Raw genomic sequence first — 19,564 nt, forward strand, 5'->3', positions numbered from 1 at the left:
AAATGGCGCACTAGAAATTTGTTTGTTGATTTTATACTTTGTGTCCAAGATTTGTGTGAAATAATGTGTATGTCGTACTTTTTTCCTCCTGCTGCAAATGTCAAGGATGACATTTTCACTTACATGTCCGGATACATTTTATTAAAAAGAAACCTTATGTTTTCAAAACCATTATGTTCTATTAATTTTTAATTACTTTAAAAAGCCATTTCCGGTTTGCTCACTGTCAACCTAACACGCTCCTCCTCGCTTCGCTCGTCGTCGCACCTAAACTGACCCTGTCGCACACGAGTTTTCTGTTACAATACTAATAAAATTATTACATTACATTTATGCCTTGTAATATTTATTGTCAAACGTGGTTTTGCATGATGTAATTTGTAGAAAAATTTTTTGACACAAAAATAGTTGACAAAATCATTTTGTCCAGTAATTAATTTGACAAAAATAAAGTTGAGCAAACTTTTCTTGTCCAACTGAAGCCTTGGGAATAAAACTGAAATTATCATTTGACAATTTTAAGTTAAATTTGGCAAAAAAATCTTCGGTAAATTCAATGAATCCCGTAGAAATGAAAATGCAAATGCCTAAATATTTTCGAAATTTGCGATGTGTAATTTTGACCAAACATGTTTTTGGGATATAAGTTTTGCCATTAAAAACGTTTGCGAAATAAAGTTTTGTCTAAATAAAATTTGACTAAGTAAAATTGTGCCAAATGATAATTTGACCAAACAAATTCATTGCGAAACATACCTTTGCCAAACAATACTTTGGGAAATGAAACTATTGCGATATGATTATTGGGAAATGAAATTTGACGAAACGTTTTTTGGCGAAACGGCAGGACACCAGATCATTCCCTAATGGCAGTTGCCATATTGATCATATATCCTAATGTTAGTTGGTATAATTGTTATTTAGCCTATTTTTGGTTAAGCCTAAAACTCATATATCCTAACCATCATTTCACCTATTTTCAAATGGCCAATGGTTACTTGGCATAACGCTCGTATGACCTATTTGTGGTTGCCTTATTATTGAATGGCCGATTTTAATTTAGTCGAAATAGATCTTTCCCTAATGGCAATTGCCTTATTGATCATATATCCTAATGTTAGTTGGCATAATTGTTATTTAGCCTATGTTTGTTTAAGCCTAAAAGTCATATGTCATAACCATCATTTTACCTATTTTCAAATAGCCAATATAATATGGTTACTTGACATAACGCACGTATGATCTATTTGTGCTGGTTGCCCTATTATTGAATGGTAAAATTTTACTTAGGCTTAACTTTTGTGATAACAGTGCTTTTTTGCATAGTTCGCAGTTCTAACATAACCCAACCCACTTTTGTCACAGCAGTTCGTTTTTTGAAGGTCGCAGTTCTAACTTAACCTAACCCACTTTTGTGGCAGCAGTTATTTTTTCAGAGTCGCAGTTCTAACCTAACATAACCCACTTTTGTGGCAGCAGTTCGTTTTTTAAAGGTCGCAGTTCTAACTTAACCTAACCAACTTTTGTGGCAGCAGTTCGTTATTCGAAGGTCGCAGTTCTAACATAACCTAACCCACTTTTGCGGTAGGAGTTCATTTTTCTAAGGTCGCAGTTCTAACCTAACCTAACCCACATTTGTGGCATTAGGGAAATTAATTATTATAATGATCAATCATTAGGGCTATATTCATTAGGTGAAAAAAATTTGTACATGTAATTTTAGGCCAATCATTGTTGAAGATTGTGGCATTGATAGTTATGTTAAAAATGTTTAGGACAAATGAGTTTTATGCTAATCATTACATTATGGAAAATAAATGTTCTGACAACTGATCTTTAGGGAAAAAATCGATAAGACAAGTTATCATTAGGACAGTATCTATTATGTCAAAAAAGTTAGAGCATATTATTTTATGCAAAGCGTTGTTAGGGATTTTGAAGATTGGGCTATGAAAAAAAGGGAAATTGATTGTTATGGTAACAATGTTTAGGACAAACTAGTTTTAGGCAGGGCAAGTGAGTTTAGGACAAACGTTATTAGAGATTTCGAGGGAGACCCATTTTTTAGATTTCTACGATTATAAGATGATTAAGATTTATGCTATGATGATCAATTTCTAATGACTAGAAACTTAAAACGATGTTAATTAAAATTTGCGACAGACATTCCTCGGTTAGATACAGACGATCTGACACACATTCTCTCCATTGTTTCAGGTCTACTCTTTCACCGAGCCGTACTTATGTCAGGGTCTGGCCTTAGTCCATGGTCACTCGTAGCTGACCCAAACAAATACGCTGCCATAGTAGCGACACATGCAAACTGCTCTCCAGGTGAACTACGAAAAACTTGAACTTGTATTCTATGCCACTACTTTTCTTTATTTTTGTTACATAAATATTATGTCTACACAAATGAATATAATAAGCTAAGATTCGAAAAACATCCATTTACGTGACAGAAATAATTTCAACCAGCCATTCAACTTTGGCATATTTTATCTTTTTATTATAGGTACGAAGGTGTCTTACTGTTTTCCTTCATATACAATAAAACATTAAAAATAATTACTGGTAGATTTATACGCAGTACTTAAATATTTATACGCATTTACACATACTGTAAAAGGTTAAATACTATATTAAAATTTTAAGAAAGAGCAAATTTGATCTGTATAAATAATAATTATGTTTAAGGCTAGAGAATGTTTTATATAATATTATCAGACATGATTCACATGATGAAAATTATTTCAATGATTACTGGTTTATTCTTTTTGTTATAGAACTCACTCCTCCGGCACTTCTTAGATGTTTACGGGAGCGACCGCTAGAATCACTTATGTCAGCACCAGCGCAAGCACCAGATTTTTCTTATGCATTTGGACCTAGCGTTGATGGAGTCGTTATTGGTAAGTTATTATTTTTATTTAGGTACGGTGGAGTTTTATTCTTATAGAGGTATGTAATTTAGTTTCAGAGACTTTTGTTTACTGTTTTAAAGTTACCGAAGTAAATTTAAAATTAGGGTAGTAATACATAAACTAGCCTTAGTTATAATACTTACACGTTACAACAATTGACTTGACCACCAAACCTGAGTTCGACAAGTCGGGGTGTAGGTATTATAAACTCATTATGCGCGATATAATTCGTTTCCTGCGTTTTATTATATTGTAAATTACTCAAAGTTGGACAGCAAATAATGTCAAAAGTTTGTTGAGATCCCTAAGTAATGCTGTAACTCGGCTGAGGATAGCTGCAGAGTTATTTCGTGTCGATAGCTCGGTTGTTGTTTTCACTTTGGCACCATTCTTCCGGTTGCCAAGCAGAGCGCGTCCGAGGCGCGTTATTAAATTGTCCCCGAGAAGTTTTCTCATCTCGTCCTCCCGCGGAGCGTGTGCGCTTCCCGTTAGGTCGGCCTGTTGTTCAACAACGGTTTTTTTGATTCCTCATCGCAGCCCCTTTTATTAGAAAAGCTAACATTTTCGGTTTTGCTCGAAAAATACCGCTAGCTTTTGTGATACATATTTTATGACGAATGGACTGTTATGAAGACCATTTGGTACGTAAAAAAATCATAATGTTAATATCTAGAGAGAAAAATGAGAAACCACGTTCGTATTTATTTGCGGTCATAAAGTTTGGTGATTAGATATAGTTTACCAGTTCATTTTGCGGTAACACAAACTTTATACCTCATAAACAAAACACATACACCTATGTCTTTTATAAAACCTGTTTTTATTGATTCCCGTTAACTTTACGGGAAGGTCATTTAGATCAGGTACAATTAATATCTCTAAGAAACTAGTATATTTACTCTTACCGTTATTGAGTTATTTAAATAAATTTATTGTCTGGAGAGGTGAGTCACAACCTTTTCTACTTCCTGGAGTTATTTATCTGACATGTGCCGTAAGATAATTGATATTTAATTTTATTCTCTAAGTGTGAGAGAACCATAAGAATAACAAAAAAAAATATAATAATTCACTCATCTATTATGTATGAGATTTACAAACAGCAAGTTACCTTTCCTTATTCGTCCAAACGTCTTAGGGAATTTAAAGGAAATAAAAAAATGCACGATGTAGCATTGTTCACTAGGGTGGAGCGAAAAAACACTTTTCTGGAATTAGCAAACCTAATAGTTATCATTATCAATCAATGACCCTTAGTCTATGAAACCTTTGTGCAAATGTTCAGCTTTTTAAATCAACATCTTCCGCCTCCGCATTAGGTTTGAAATTTTGAAAATCTCATACAAATCTGAAAATTCAACTTTCAGATAAAAAATGTTTTTCGACAGTATTATGTTCAGTAGGTATACATTATTGATACGTATTATTACAAGAAACTACCAAGAGTTGCGAAAATAGCGTTAAAACCGGCCAAGAGCGTGTAAAAAGGGTTCGCCAAAAACTACTGAACCTATCAAGTCAAAACAATTTTCCTAAAAAGTCCTTATAAAGTTCTATTTTGTGATTTTTTTCATATTTTTTAAACATATGGTTCAAAAGTTACTTTTTTTCCTTTAGGAGCGATTACGAAAATATTAATATTATCAAAAAATGATCTTAGTAAACCCTTATTCATTTTTAAATACCTACTCAACAATATATCACACGTTGGGGTTGGAATGAAAAAATTACCAGCCCCCACTTTTGTAGGGGGTACCCTACTAAAACATTTTTTCCCATTTTTTATTTTTGCACTTTGTTGGCGTGATTGATATACATATTGGTACCAAATTTCAGCTTTCTAGTGCTAACGGTTACTGAGATTATCCGCGGACGGACGGACGGACGGACGGACAGACAGACATGGCGAAACTATAAGGGTTCCTAGTTGACTACGGAACCCTAAAAATCGCCAATTTTCAGCAACTATTTTGGCCAATGTTTTAGTAGATTTTTCTTATAATGATATGTATCAATAACATATACTAAACATAATACTGCCGAAATTTATTTTTTATCTGAAAGTTGAATTTTCAGGTTTGTATGAGATTTTCAAAATTTCAAACCTAATGCGAGGCTGAAGATGTTAAAAAGCTGAAAATTCGTACAAAGGCTTTATAGACTAAGGGTCATTGATTGATAACTATTAGGTTTGCTAATTCCAGAAAAGTGTTTTTTCGCTCCACCCTATTGTTCACACTAAACAAAATCATGCTCAACTCTACACCGTGGGTAACCCTACAGGTTTAACCACGCATTTCTGCTAGGTTATATAGCGTAAAAAACTTATTTACTTATGCGCTTTATTATATTATGTAAATTTTCTACGCGTTATTTCTTTCACATATATCTTGGTTCAAAAATAAGTTTTACATCAAATTAAATCTAAAAAATCGTTATAAAATTTAGAAAAAGGACGGTTTAATAAAACACTGCAATTTTCCAACTCGAGTAGATTCTGTTAATCAGAAAAGATGACAAGTAGACTTTAAAATAACTTGATAATTATAATTCAAAATCTTTTGCTAATGTAATTGGTTAGATGAATGATATTTTTATATGCAGATACTGGCGATCTTCTAATTAACCCAGAAAATGGCTATGACTGGGGAGGACAACCTAAACAACCCGTGGGCAAGCAAACGCAGAACGCGATCAACATCATCAACGCCGTCTTGATGCGCAAGAGTGCAGTTGCTCAGCTGACCAAGTAAGTATTCATCTAAAATACCTACTGTAATTATTAATGTCTTTTTAGGGTTCCGTGCCAAAAAGGCACAACCTGAACCCTTATTTTATTATAAGTTCATTCTTTATCCATCCTTAAATAGGTCAAATCCTTAGTATTTATTGCATTGTAATGCAATTATTTAGTTCAGTTTATATATAAATAAATGTCTCTGAGAAACTAGTGTCTTAACACTTAGGTAGGTACTATTACTTTATGGTTCAAAAAACACAACCTTTAACACTTCCTATTTTTTTTAAATTAATTAATGATATTTTGTCACATAAGAAAATTTGATTAAATTATTGAATAGGTTTTGGTGCAAAAGTTATCCATAACCATCCATCCAAAATGGTAACGCCATAAGTATTATGGGTACTTTAGCACCAGAAACGACAAGGAGCTGGGTTTAATAGTTACTTTATTAGTAAATAGACTACCTAATTTAGGTATTTATTTTAAGTTACTTTTAATTAAACCTCCTGATTGTATTTATTTCGAAATTTGCCATCAGCAGTTAACAAAAAGTGACATACCAGATGGTTCGTGTTAATGATTCTATCTGCGTGTCTAATTAAATTTTAACGGAAAACAAAAAACACGGTGTATATTTTATCAAACGCTGTGTAGTACATTTTATCAGTCAAAACATTTGAGATAAAACTTATAATCCGACTAATTAGTTAATGGTTTTGTTTTCCCTGCATATTTTTAACAATGTGGTATTCTTCTTTTCATAATAAAGTCAAGATATTAAAAATCGCCACGGATAAAGGACTAAAAATATGTAGACACCATCTTAATTTACAGCAAATTTACGTATGTCGAAATTGAATACCTAGAAATATACCGTCCTGAATATAATACTTACAATAAAATACATAGTGATATTGAACGAGGCCAAACTATAGGTACGACCTGATGCTGGGGGTGACAAAGGCCGAAGCCTACTTCGCATTCAGCGGCGACGACGTACAATACGGAATAGAGGCTGACAGAAGATCCAAAATATTGAGGTCTTTTGTTAGAAATACATATAGCTACCACTTATCGGAAATTTTGGCTACAATCATTAATGAATACACCGATTGGGAGCGTCCAGTGCAACACCCTATAAATATAAGGTAAATAGAATATTAGTGAATGAATAAATGAATTCATTTTATTTGCAGGGATTATATTAAGTAAATATTATGTATTTGCAGAGATGAAACTTTAGAGGCGCTAAGTGACGCCCAAGTAGTGGCTCCGATAGTTTTGACTGCGGACACACATTCTGCATTGAGACGTAATTCATATCTGTATGTATTCGACTATCAAACGAAATACGGAGACTATCCACAGGTGAGTTTTTACTTATGCATTAAGCTCGTTGAAATTGCATGGTTTAATATTACCTTTATAGGTACCTTTTTCTGGAGTTTACCTATAACATTATAAATATAGTACATACTGGTAGTACGTAATCTTGTAGGTAAACTCCACAAAAAGGTACTTATGAGCGAATAAGTAGGAATTGCTATAAGTACCTAAGGTAAGAAAGTAGTGGTAAGTGTTAAGTAAGTAGTAGTAGTACTTACTACAAACTAATACTTGGCTGGTTTTAGTGTCCCGCGGAGCCATCCGCACCGGACTAATATGCCAGGGAACTGAGGGAACGTTTTAGAGAAAGCACGCGGGTCCACGCGGACGACAACATTAACTTAGACAAGTAGGTAAATTGGTCCGAGTGATACTAAAACCAGCCTTAAAAGTACTTGTTGCAATACCTACTCATTAGCTAATTGTAGGCTAATTACAATAGAAGAAATGTCTACTTATTTGACAATTTTATTGACCCAACTACATATGTAATTATGTACAGATCTCGCAAACTCGGCCTCAATGTTGTAATTCTACATACATTTTATACGTATACGACTAGTACATAGTGTATACGACTAGGGACAATAGTGTAGTGACTCGACCGATTACGTGTCGCATATACTGCATTTAACTAACGCAATTTTCGTAACAATGCAATTTCCATTGCTATCAGCTAACCTAATTTTGGAGAAAACTAATTATGCTTTCGCCACTTAACTAATACCCCTCTAGTATAAACACCCGTCAGAAATCGGAGGTCTATGTTAATTGGTTAACATGTAGTTAGCAAAGCCTGCTCTCTTATAATATACGACGTAAACTCTCAAGTGGCCTCATTTGTCTTCAAGGATGCCGAGGCTAACGAGTTCGTAACCAAGTAAATATGAGGAACCTCTACTTATCGCAGGTAGAGGAACATGTTATTAAATAATGATTCTTTTCGAACTTATAATGATGGCGCCTGAATATTACATTCATCTGACCTACCAGTCAATTATTAACTGGATTTACTTATGGAACATCCTGAAATACAGTTATGGGAAAATCAATACGGATAATGTGTCAAAAATATATTAGATAGATAGATACATAGATTTATTTATTTCTTAGAAAAAGAACACAATATTTCACACAATTATAAAGGCTTTTACTTGCTTTTACTAAAAGATCATCATCCTCCTTGCGTTATCCCGGCGTTTGCCACGGTTCATGGGAGCCTGGGGTCCGCTTTGACAACTAATCCCAAGATTTGGCGTAGGCACTAGTTTTACGAAAGCGACTGCCATCTGTCCTTTCAACCCGAGGGGTGACCAGGCCTTATTGGAATTAGTCCGGTTTCCTCACGATGTTTTCCTTCACCGAAAAGCGACAGCATATGTTCCGAAAAACTCATTGGTATGAGCCGGGGTTCGAACCCGCGACCTCCGGATCGAAAGTCGCACGCTCTTACCGGTAGGCCACCAGCGCTTTTTTACTAAAAGATTGTCAACATAAAATTATACTTAATTCAAAAAGAAAATACAAACAAAGATATCTAAGGTACAGTGGGGCACATCTCGACTGGTAAAAAAAGCTTCCCAGATTATTTAAATATCATACGAAATGGATAGGAAGCAAACCTCATCATGTCATCATTAAATATTTATTTTCTCTTAATAGTCTTTAAGTCCAAAGAAATGGTATAATATCGTTAAAAATTAAAAAAATAATGGCTAACTTTTATTGACATAAATATGTATATGGCTATACTAACAAATGCATTTTACATCATTTGGTATAAAATAGATAGATACTTATGTCTATAATATGGCAAATAAATAGGCTAGTTTCCTACTAGTCAAATCAGCTTCTTTTTAAGAACTGTCAAAACGATTTGCTAATATGGAATTACTATGAAGTATGAAATACTGAAGAGTGACGTCACGGTCAATTCATTTACTTTATATCTTTCTCTTTGACTTATTAAATAGAAATTATGTTTAAATATAACTACTGTCCATATTTTTCTTCTAATTATGTGGTGCTTTATTTTGTGCATTGCATAAAATATTTTTCACCACACCAACTGGTAAAGGCTTTCTTTGCTATTCGAAAACAGATAGCAAAATTTCATTTTATCCACAACGGGGCAAAGTATTTCATACGAATTTTAACTCGATGTCTTAATCTGGCTGCTAGATTTTACCTATAAATGATGATTTTGAATCATAAATATTGAATAAATTGATGGATTTTATTTATTTTGATGTTTTATAGTCAGTATTTTGTTCGTGTTGGTGTGGTGAAAAATTTTGTGTTTCACTCGGTGGCAAAGTTTGTTTAACCTTCGTGCCTTGATACCCTCGCAACGCTCAAGATTCCACTTTTTGAACCACTCGCTACGCTCGTGGTTCAATTTTGGAATATTTCGATTGCTCGGGTATCAATATTGGCACGTGCGGTTAAACAACTACTTTGCCCCCTTGTAAAACAAATAACTATTATTTTAATTACAGGAAACTAGCCTATTATATGTTATTGTACAAATTATTTAAATAAGTATGTCGAAGCATTTAAATATAAGCTGCGCACCTACTAAAGGCAACCTCGGGTCTAACGGGAGCCTCTCGCTCTGAGGCACGCTGCGCTACGAGGCAAAATCGTCCCCGCAAACCGAGTTATGTTTTTATCGGTTTCTTGTTGTACTCAAAATCTCATTCCGCGAATTGGACCTATTGGTTCCGAGCATTCTGTAGAATCGATTGATTCGTAACGTGCCTCAAAGTCTAATTCTAACTGAGGCTAAATTCGTTCCAAATTGAGGCTACTCTGCTTGAATGTTTCAATCGATACGTACGCAATTTTTGTATTTATACCATTTCCTACTACGTAATCGGTTGTACTAAAAAATCTAAAAAATGTCTCTCGTGTGTTTAAATTCACGAACAATAATTTATAGCCAAGTAACGATCGAGCAATCGAAAACCAATCGTAAGTGTATCTAAAACAGAAAAAAATATTAACTTATAGTATTTACTTAGTACTAATTACCTATAAAATTCTGTGGTCGACAAATTATTTTAGGTCCGTGTTTGTTGTTATTTGATTAAAATGATAATAACTGTTGGTTGATATTTTTTCTTCTCAATCACCTTTTGATAATGTCACGATTTCCGGGCACAGCGTCAAGGCTGCATCCATGGCGAAGAGCTGCCCTACATTTTCGGCGCTCCGCTTGTGGGCGGGCTGGCACACTTCCCTCGGAATTACACTAAAGCTGAAGTTGCATTATCCGAATCAGTTATGCTGTACTGGGGAAACTTCGCCAAAACTGGGTAAGAAATAAAACATTTCAGGCTTCTAATCGATATCTAGCCACAATTTAAATTTCACAGTAAAATTCACAGTAGCAGCAAAATAAAATAATTATTGCCCTATAAGTATTACGAAGAACAATAAAATTAGACGATACAGTGTGCTACCACCATGCGGGCGTTTATTATAACTATAATATGACCCATAAACAATGGTTTGCGTCATCATAGTTAGATATGTGAATTGCCTACACAAATGAATGTCCGAAATCTCTACATTCAATGTATTTTAATTTAATACCACTTGTACTCGTCAATACCTACCTATAATTGTCATTACACATAAGTACCTACCTATAGCTGAAAATCTCAGTCGGCAACGCATAAGTGGCTCCCCTGATGTTGCTCATGTGCACAGGCGGCTCGTCTGCTCGTTTGCTGCCTATATCGTAAAAAAGAGACCTGTCATGACACTTACATTTTATGCGCTGTGCATCACTGATATTTTTTATGTCAGAATTAATTCTAAGTAAAATCATTTACTAGTAGTATAGGAGGTGCAAGCACCTACTGCTTGCCCTTAGAGTTGGTCAAAGACGCCTAGTCTTACAAAGATGACATACAGAAGAGAAATTTCGACGGCTTCCGCTGTGGCGAGGTGGCCTAGGGGTTCATGGCGTTTGGCCCGGATTGCTAAAAGACGCCGGTTCGAATCCGGCCTTCACCACTGGTGGTGCTCGTCATTTTTTCTTTAATATATGACATCTTATTTCGATTTTTAAAATCATTTACTTAAAAAAAAAACACTTTCTGGTAGAAGACTATATCTTGTTGACTGAGTATCCCCGGCAGGCACATACGTCCGGTGCGTAGTACCTACGACATAAATTATCTCTAGCTACGATATGGTGCGGATATGTCTTTACCAAAATTGTCTTTTTTTTAAACAGTGACATCAATTTTGACATTTACATGCTTATACGACTCATATCGTATCTAGATATCTAGAGATCTAGATAAAACTCGAATGAGCGTTAATTATTTTTTATGTTGACTATGATACTCATAATAAAAGTATACTACTTATAATAAATACAACTAAGACCAATTTAGTATACTTTCTGTATAAGCTTATTCATTTAATACAGTAATATTTGTTAATGTCTTTACTCATGATATAATATTAAAATGGCTAAAATAACACTGTCTTATACAGAAATCCCAATGAAGCTCAAGAAAGTGATCCCATACGTGCCGGAAGACAAGAACGGGCAAGGATGAAGAACATTGAATGGACGGCTTATGAGGCAGTACACAAGAAGTACATTAGCATAGATACAAAGTCCAAATTAAAAAATCACTACCGGGCCCACAGGTTTGTAATATTAACTAATTAGGCAATAAATGATTACAAGTAAAGATTTAAAACACTGTTTTCGTCCACAGGCTTTCATTCTGGTTGAATCTTGTACCAGACCTTCACCGACCAGGGGGAGAAGATGTTCCGTCGTCCCATCACCAACTTGACAATGACGATTCGTCTCTACAACCGACTATAAAAACATACATCCCGCCGCTTAAGAAAACGACTGATTTAGTGCTAATAGATACAGGAGTTCCGACTAAGTTACCTATTCTGAACGTAAATAATATAACTTCTCCATTAAACATTAATATTATTGGAGTAATTGCTCCCACTCAAAGTACGGCAGGAGGTACAGATGTTCATAAATTAGAAACACCTACAAACTCCGTACCAGAAGATGGATTTGCGGCATACTCGACTGCATTAAGCGTGACTATAGCTATAGGATGCTCGTTATTAATTCTTAATGTTCTCATATTCGCGGGCGTGTACTACCAAAGAGACAAAACAAGAATGAATGGTCAAGATGCTCACGCGAATGGCTCGCATTTAAAAAAACGAGTCGAAAATGGTCAGATGCCTAATAATATTTGCGGAGATCTTGAAGGAGCGCTTTCTTATCAAACGAGCCTCAAAACCGATCCAGCAACGATACTCGGTCACCACCATACACATTCACATCACCAATTGCCTCCGCCCGAGTTCGCAGATTTGCCAAGTAATAATGTAACAAGTATGGCTACATTGCCCCGCGCACCACCTCCGCCCAAGTTGGGAAAAAGTAATATAAATACACTGGCCAGCGGCCAGTTGCCTGAGAATCAGCCGTTACTCTCTGCACATCAAATGCAGATGATAAACACCAATACTTTGACTAAAAAAAACACACAGTTGAACTCCAAGTCGAACGTGACGATGGAGGAGCTGCGTGTGTGACGCCAGCGCGCCTGACTGCAACGGGCGGGCAGTTGCAGCGACGTGGTTCATCACGACGAGATTGTGTGACTTGAGCCGGACCTTCTCAAGTGTCTTACAGATTACATATAGTCTGACGAGTTATCTCGGTGCCACTTTGAAGGTGAATCTTGACTGACTGTTCATTCAAATCGATGAAGATATAGTATAGTGTAATTCAATACACCGTGGGGTAAGTATAATTATTGCCGTAAACACATGAAACGTAGTAAAACTACAGTGAACTAAAAGTGCAAAGAAGCACTAGTGTAGTTAAGTTGAAACTAATATAGTTATAAATGATTGTAAATATAAATAATTATGTAAATACAAAGTCCTATTGGTATGTAAATATATATGTAGTAGACAGTTCAGTGGCATATCCATCCTTATAACAACTATTTTAATTATAATAGGGTGAGTTAGTATTAATGACTGTATGGCGTGTGTAATAGTGGTGATTTCAGTCTTTTATTAAATCATTCTTAAAATTACGTTTTAGTTAACAGATTATGTTTTGGCAAACATTTAATAGTAGACTGAAATAACGAATCGGTGAATTTAGTAAAATATTACCTAATTAATAGCGTCGATCATAATTTTTTAAATATTACAGAACACCAACTTATTGCTGCTATATACTAATTAGTAGAAGCTATAATCGATTTGTCACTACTAATGTACGAGTAATAGTTGTGTAAATGTAATCATATATGAGCTGAATTAGTTATCAACTGTAGAAACAACATTTTCAGATAGAAAAATGCTATAATACCTTTATTATTGTAAGTAACAACTAGTGACAGTGTGTATTTTTAAGATTGTACATAGAGTTAATTATAAAATAAACTATAACTTTTCAGATAATAATTTGAATTTATAGCCGGCAGTGAAAACAAACTCGGATAATTAATAAAATTTTACATGTACCATTCAATTATAGTCTTGTTTCAAGAATTAATGTGATTTAAACAAGGTTAGCAGGTTAAAGTGTATTATTGACATTTTACTTATCAATCTGTGTGGGTAAATAGTTAGTAGGTTCTTATACAATTTTGCACATGATTGTATCAATAACAAGCCAATCTAATGCCTACCGAATCATTATACATATAGGTACGATGTAGGTAATACTTGTAATGTTTTCCCTAATCGAATTGCGAAATGATTATTAACTAGTTACTCAATAAATTACCTACAATTTTAAACGATGTGTCCTAAGGTTCCGTTGCATCAAAACCGTCTGATGCCGAATTTAGTGTTCGCTAAAATTTGTGTCATGGGAATATTCCATAAACTTCAACTGCGTGACAATGACTGTGTTTGATGCAACTGGCTCTAAGTACCTACCTCTCAGGCTTTGTAGAAAAGATTTGCCTTCGTATTGTTACGGAAACGTACGAATTTCAGTCAGTGCAAGATGTACTGACATTGACTGAACTATATTGACAAATACGAAAGAAAACGTTTTCGCATTACATCTGTAAGTACGATTCCGCGTATTCAAGTATCTGAGAGATACGTTTTAGCGCAGATCAGTGTGCCTTAGTGATCTAAAAGGAACTCAATCAGAGAACACTGCCACGAAAAAATGATTTTTTTGTTTCTACAGTTAATAACTACTTTTTTTGTTTCTGACATAGACGGACCAATAGTTATATGTAAATATGTAAATATATTAAGATAATCCTGTATCAGGCAGTAAGTAGGGTTCCCTTTTTATTTTATTACAATAAGTACTTAAATTGTGACTGAATTGAAGTATCTATACGTAGTACCTAATTAAACAATTAAAGACAGTTAGAGTTCAATATAAATGCACTATTATTATTCTTCTCAGTAGGCCATTTTCAGACACATCAGAAAACTTAAGTCAGGTATCTTTATGCATAGCTCTAATGACATCAAAGCTTATCTGCTAGATTTACTTAACATCTTATTAAATGTACAACAACGTACCGGGTGATCGCAAAAGTATGTAGGTAAACCTGCAAAATAATTAGAAAAGGCCCAGTGAGTGTCAATTGTAACTTCAATATTGTCTGTTAAATAGATGCGTGACATTAACGAAATATGAGCCTCATTAAATAAATATACCTGAAAATATTTAAAGGAATGCAGTGCAGTTGACTGCGATACTTTCCAATTCAAATCTGACTGACGGTTCCTGTCAGCATGCTATGCTAACTCACCACGGCTGTCATCAATGTCATCTTAACCAGACAGGAACCAATCCATTTAAAACTTAAAAAATAACAGACGCTGTATCGCAGTCAAACGCACTCAAGCATAGACCATTTCCATACTTTGATATTCCATCATACGCAGCCGTCATGCTGCGACATAGTATATAATATTATTATTTTATTTTATTTTAAGTATGTCTTTCCGATCACGGAACAATGGTGTTCCGGACCTTTGGGAGGCCGAAGCTAACGCGTAGAGGCCCTTTTGACACTTTAATGAAATGTAAGGGGTACACCGAGCGTATCATTTTTAATTATATTATTTAATTATTATTATTCTATTTTATTTTTTGATTCTTTAAACGAGCAATTCTTGTATATTTATTTATATATACCGACGATCTCGGAAACTGCTCTAACGATTTCGCTGAAATTTGTTATGTGGGGGTTTTCGGGAGTGAAAAAACGTCTGAGGTCCCGGGAAAGCCAAATTTTTGAGTTTTCGAACTCCGAGCGAAGCTCTGTCGCCCAGGTACCTTCTATAAAACTTGACACAATCAAAATAAATATATTTATAAATAAAAAAACCGGCTAAGAGTCGGCCGGTCGAGTCAGACTCGCCCACCGAGGGTTCCATACAAACTTTCAATAGCTAAAATAGTTTACTCATGTACATCTCTAAAGACTTGACTAGAAGTATTGGTATCAATGAGTATGATTGTGTATAGCGCCATCTCTCGGTGAATTCGCTAACTTCATCATCATCCTCCTTGCGCTATCCCGGCAGTTGCCACGGCTCAAGGGTCCGCTTTGACAACTAATTTAACAACTACCTAACTTATTAGCATAAAACCAATGTTTTGTAAAAAAAAACATAATTTTTCGTTGGCAAACTTCGGAGAAAAGGGCGTGGGGATATTTTTACATTCTCCTTCAACATTTGTTTTCCACAACAAAAAAATGTATAAAAAATAGTTTTTACATGTACATTTTAAGCTCTTTCTCACGATTTTGATCTAGTATATAACTTGTAATTTTAGTTCCCCAAAAGGGCACCCCTTCCATTTTGGCATAAATTAAATATAACAAGATCATACCATCCCTTACATTAAAATGCGACCGCCTAAGACCGCGCTTACACTCCACTACACATAGATGGCGCCACAAAAAAATGTCTTGTAGCTTTCGATTATACTTGCAGATGGCGTTAAGTGTCACTTTTGACATAAATTTACGGCTCGGAATTGACCCTTAATGCCAATCTACAAATAATTGGTGGCAACAAGGCATTTTTTTGTGGCGCCATCTATGTGTGGTGGAGTGTAAGCGCGTTCGTAGGCGGTCGCATTTTAATGTAGGGGATGGTATGATCTTGTTATATTTAATTTATGATTTTGGCCATGTTCTATAATTAATATTAATACATTTTGAATTTCTATTCCAAATTTCAGAGCAATAGCATAAATAGTTCTCGAGATATTTAGGAATGCGACAGACGGACCGACAGTCAAACGGACAGAGCGGCACTATAATCCTTTTAGGTAGCTTTTTGGTACGAAACCCTAAAAACGTCGCCCCAATCGTCGTAAACTGTCACTGTGCAGGGAAGTGTGCCTAGAAGGTAGACCCGCATTAGACAGGTTGGATGGCAATTCTAATGCGTTGAGGCCGCTGAGCAAAATATTGGCCGGCCGACCGCCTGGTCACCCGTGATATCTATAAGGCGCGCCGTCAATTCTTGATACGTTGCGACCCTAAACCTTTTTTTTAGCAATATCCACTTCTCCTATACCCCAACCAAAACATTGTTTCGTTAATAAGTGCAATACTTCGATTATTCTAAACAAAGTGGGTCTGTTAGTTTTATTGGCCTAATTCGAACAAATTTTCTCATTAATTATCACATCGATACGTAACTAATCTGTCAATGTCTAAAGTACCTAACCACTAACGAGACTTTTGAAACTAACAGTGGCAAATCGGTATGGTGTGTAATAGGTAATTATGTAGATGTTCGAGTTGGGCCATAAAAAAGTATGTCTGTTAACATGGCAACGTCTTGGCAATTTTCCGTGCCTGTCCAAAGTTGCGCCCTCATATTTACATTTAAGGTCGCGATGCTATATACATAGTCGTATGTAACTTATTCCCGATTAATTTACATTGGTATATACATAGATACATTTAAGTATAAATATTACCTATTAAGTCAAGCCAAAACTTACATCAACAGATCGAATTCGGAAATACATATTATGTAATTATTGCTAATTAAACGATTCTTCCCAAAATGCTGATAGTATGGAGTGGACTTACAAAGATTTTTGTTTTTTTTTATGAATGGATTAACTATTAAACTACCTTTATTTTTGTACAAATAAGGATTTTAGATTGTACACGTTTAAAATGCATTTTACTCTGTCATTTTCCCTGATATTTAGATGTTTTCATGTTAGTGTATTTCAGTGTTTTTCTCGCAACAATCTTAAATTAATAATATTCACTACGTAACATGAATGAATGAATGAATGAGACTTTATTCGAAACACATTTACAACAACATCAAAGTAGGCTTAAATCTAGGAAAATAAATGAAGTTACAGTGCTGAGGGTGGTTCCGGAAAAGGATAACACTCAGCATTTTTCGCAGCACATTAAGTGTTACGACGCTGATTATCAGTGTACCCAATGGCACAGAACAAACACAAAACAATAAAACTAAGGAGACAAAAACTGGTGGCGAAGATATAAGTAGATACAGGTCGGCTAGGCGTGAGTACCTAACTGTTGATACCAATGTAAGAAAATATTATTTTGACATAGTTTTTCAGAATTTTATTATTCTATAACCTCAGTTACCACGAAACAATACTAGCTCCGATGGAAAAGAGTTCGTCTAGTCATACAGAAATATTTTGTTTATTCTAATAACGTTTACACATGTAGATATATTACGACCAGTAATTAGTGAGAATTGTAAAAGTACTCTAATATATAAATAGTTTATTTTGATTGTAACATAAAGTTGCATGTGTCTTATATTGTTAAAAAAAAAGAACTTACTGCATGCGTAGGCTTTAAGATTTGTTGTTAGTTTACTAGCAGAACTTAGTTACTTTCCTTGGGCCGCCTTACATCAGTCATGTAAAATACCCATCGATAAAAGATAATAGGTATTTGTTATACAAGGGGACAAAGTTCTATTTTAACACACGAGAAGTAAAATACCATATTAAGTACCATACCATAAGAAGTAAGTAAGTAAATTTGCACCCGAGTGTAACACAAAACTTTTCCCCTCACTATAGCGAGGAAACTATAGCAAAAAATGCGTTTATCACTGCTTCCAGTAGTTCCACAGGTGGTAAATCATCTTTATTACTAGATTCACCTACTTTTATCAATTTTAAAGCAATTTATTTGACTTTATTCAAGGTCAAATTACTTTACCCACTAGTGGATAAAATGCGTTTTTACCCGCTGGTATTAAAGGACAAAACACGTGTTTCCGAGCTAGTGAGGGCAAAAATTTAAATCGTCTTTTTCTTCCTTTCAGTATCAATGATTTTTCTTGTATTTAGATTTAGTTATTGTACAATACTGCTATAAAAAATAAACAAGATTAGTATTAGTATTGAACATTAATGATTTTTAAACTAAGACATTATTTTTATACAAAAAGGAGAACCTCAAAAAATGATTTGACTAGACGAAAACATATGCATCGGGGCTAGTTGCCACGAGATGGTGTATACCGCAGCTGCTTTTATTTTCAGAGAATTACTCGAAGCTGGCAATCTGATAGTGCAAAACATGATACGCCACAACTGCCACAAGTCCAAATGCACTGTTTATATGCATGTGTTGCAATTCCCAGAGGCCGTATTGAACCAGTACCGTAGCTATATTATTGTATTACAAACATTGACATTTCTTTGGGTACCTAGGGTAGGGTAGATTAGAAGTTTGGTGCCCATCAGTCTTCATGCAAATAAAAATAAATAATTTGAACCCAGTACCATCACACCATAAGCACATCTATATGCCTGTATATTATAAGGTAAGATCTTAGGTCAAATACATAATAATTATTAAAAAATAATTTTGTTTACCGGGATTTACGAGTAACTAAATACGTCTCTCAAATTAATCTGATTTAATTTAATAGTATCCGTCTGATTACACTTGTCAACCACGTCGGTGGTTAGCAAGCATACGGCCCGCCCGAAGGTATGCAAACGCCCTGCATTGTAGACCCTCCGGAAACCCGGGCTGGGAGCTTTTTCCAACATCAGAGCGTGCGTGAGAGGAAATTCCGCTTAAACCAAAAATATGTGACTATGTACACTAATGATAGAAAGTAGCCATCGTGTCAAACATTTCTTCAAAACACAGCTCATCGTAAAACATGTAGAACACACACAAGGAAGCTACTATAAATAGTATTTTATCGCGAAGGTGTAAAACTAAAAATCCTTACTCGTACAAAAATAATATATTATTCACTTACAACGTATTGTCAATTTCTTTGACGCATATAATTGTATAAATACGCGTATCTACAATATCGTTACCTACTTAGCCTGTACAAAACCTTCATATTAATAAAATACTGAGATACCAACTCAAAATTACTTAATAAAATTGACTAAGAACGTAATCCGACCTTGTTTCATTGCATATGATGTAAATACCTAATAGATTTTTTC

At 34.8% G+C, this 19,564-nt stretch overlaps 1 protein-coding gene across 1 annotated transcript in view; it reads left to right on the top strand.

The window, feature by feature from the left end:
- Positions 1-14,531, top strand: part of LOC125240881 (neuroligin-4, Y-linked-like) — a 77,989-nt gene extending 63,458 nt beyond the window's left edge. Inside the window, exons 6-13 of the mRNA XM_048149031.1 lie at positions 2,218-2,334; positions 2,787-2,912; positions 5,529-5,673; positions 6,603-6,815; positions 6,897-7,035; positions 10,219-10,370; positions 11,566-11,724; positions 11,796-14,531. Coding sequence (XP_048004988.1) covers positions 2,218-2,334; positions 2,787-2,912; positions 5,529-5,673; positions 6,603-6,815; positions 6,897-7,035; positions 10,219-10,370; positions 11,566-11,724; positions 11,796-12,651 — 1,907 coding nt within the window. The 3' untranslated portion in view covers positions 12,652-14,531. The remainder of the gene's footprint in view (positions 1-2,217; positions 2,335-2,786; positions 2,913-5,528; positions 5,674-6,602; positions 6,816-6,896; positions 7,036-10,218; positions 10,371-11,565; positions 11,725-11,795) is intronic.
- Positions 14,532-19,564: the final 5,033 nt, after the last annotated feature.

Source organism: Leguminivora glycinivorella, chromosome Z (genome assembly GCF_023078275.1).
Source record: "Leguminivora glycinivorella isolate SPB_JAAS2020 chromosome Z, LegGlyc_1.1, whole genome shotgun sequence".
Taxonomy (NCBI): Eukaryota; Metazoa; Arthropoda; class Insecta; order Lepidoptera; family Tortricidae; genus Leguminivora; species Leguminivora glycinivorella.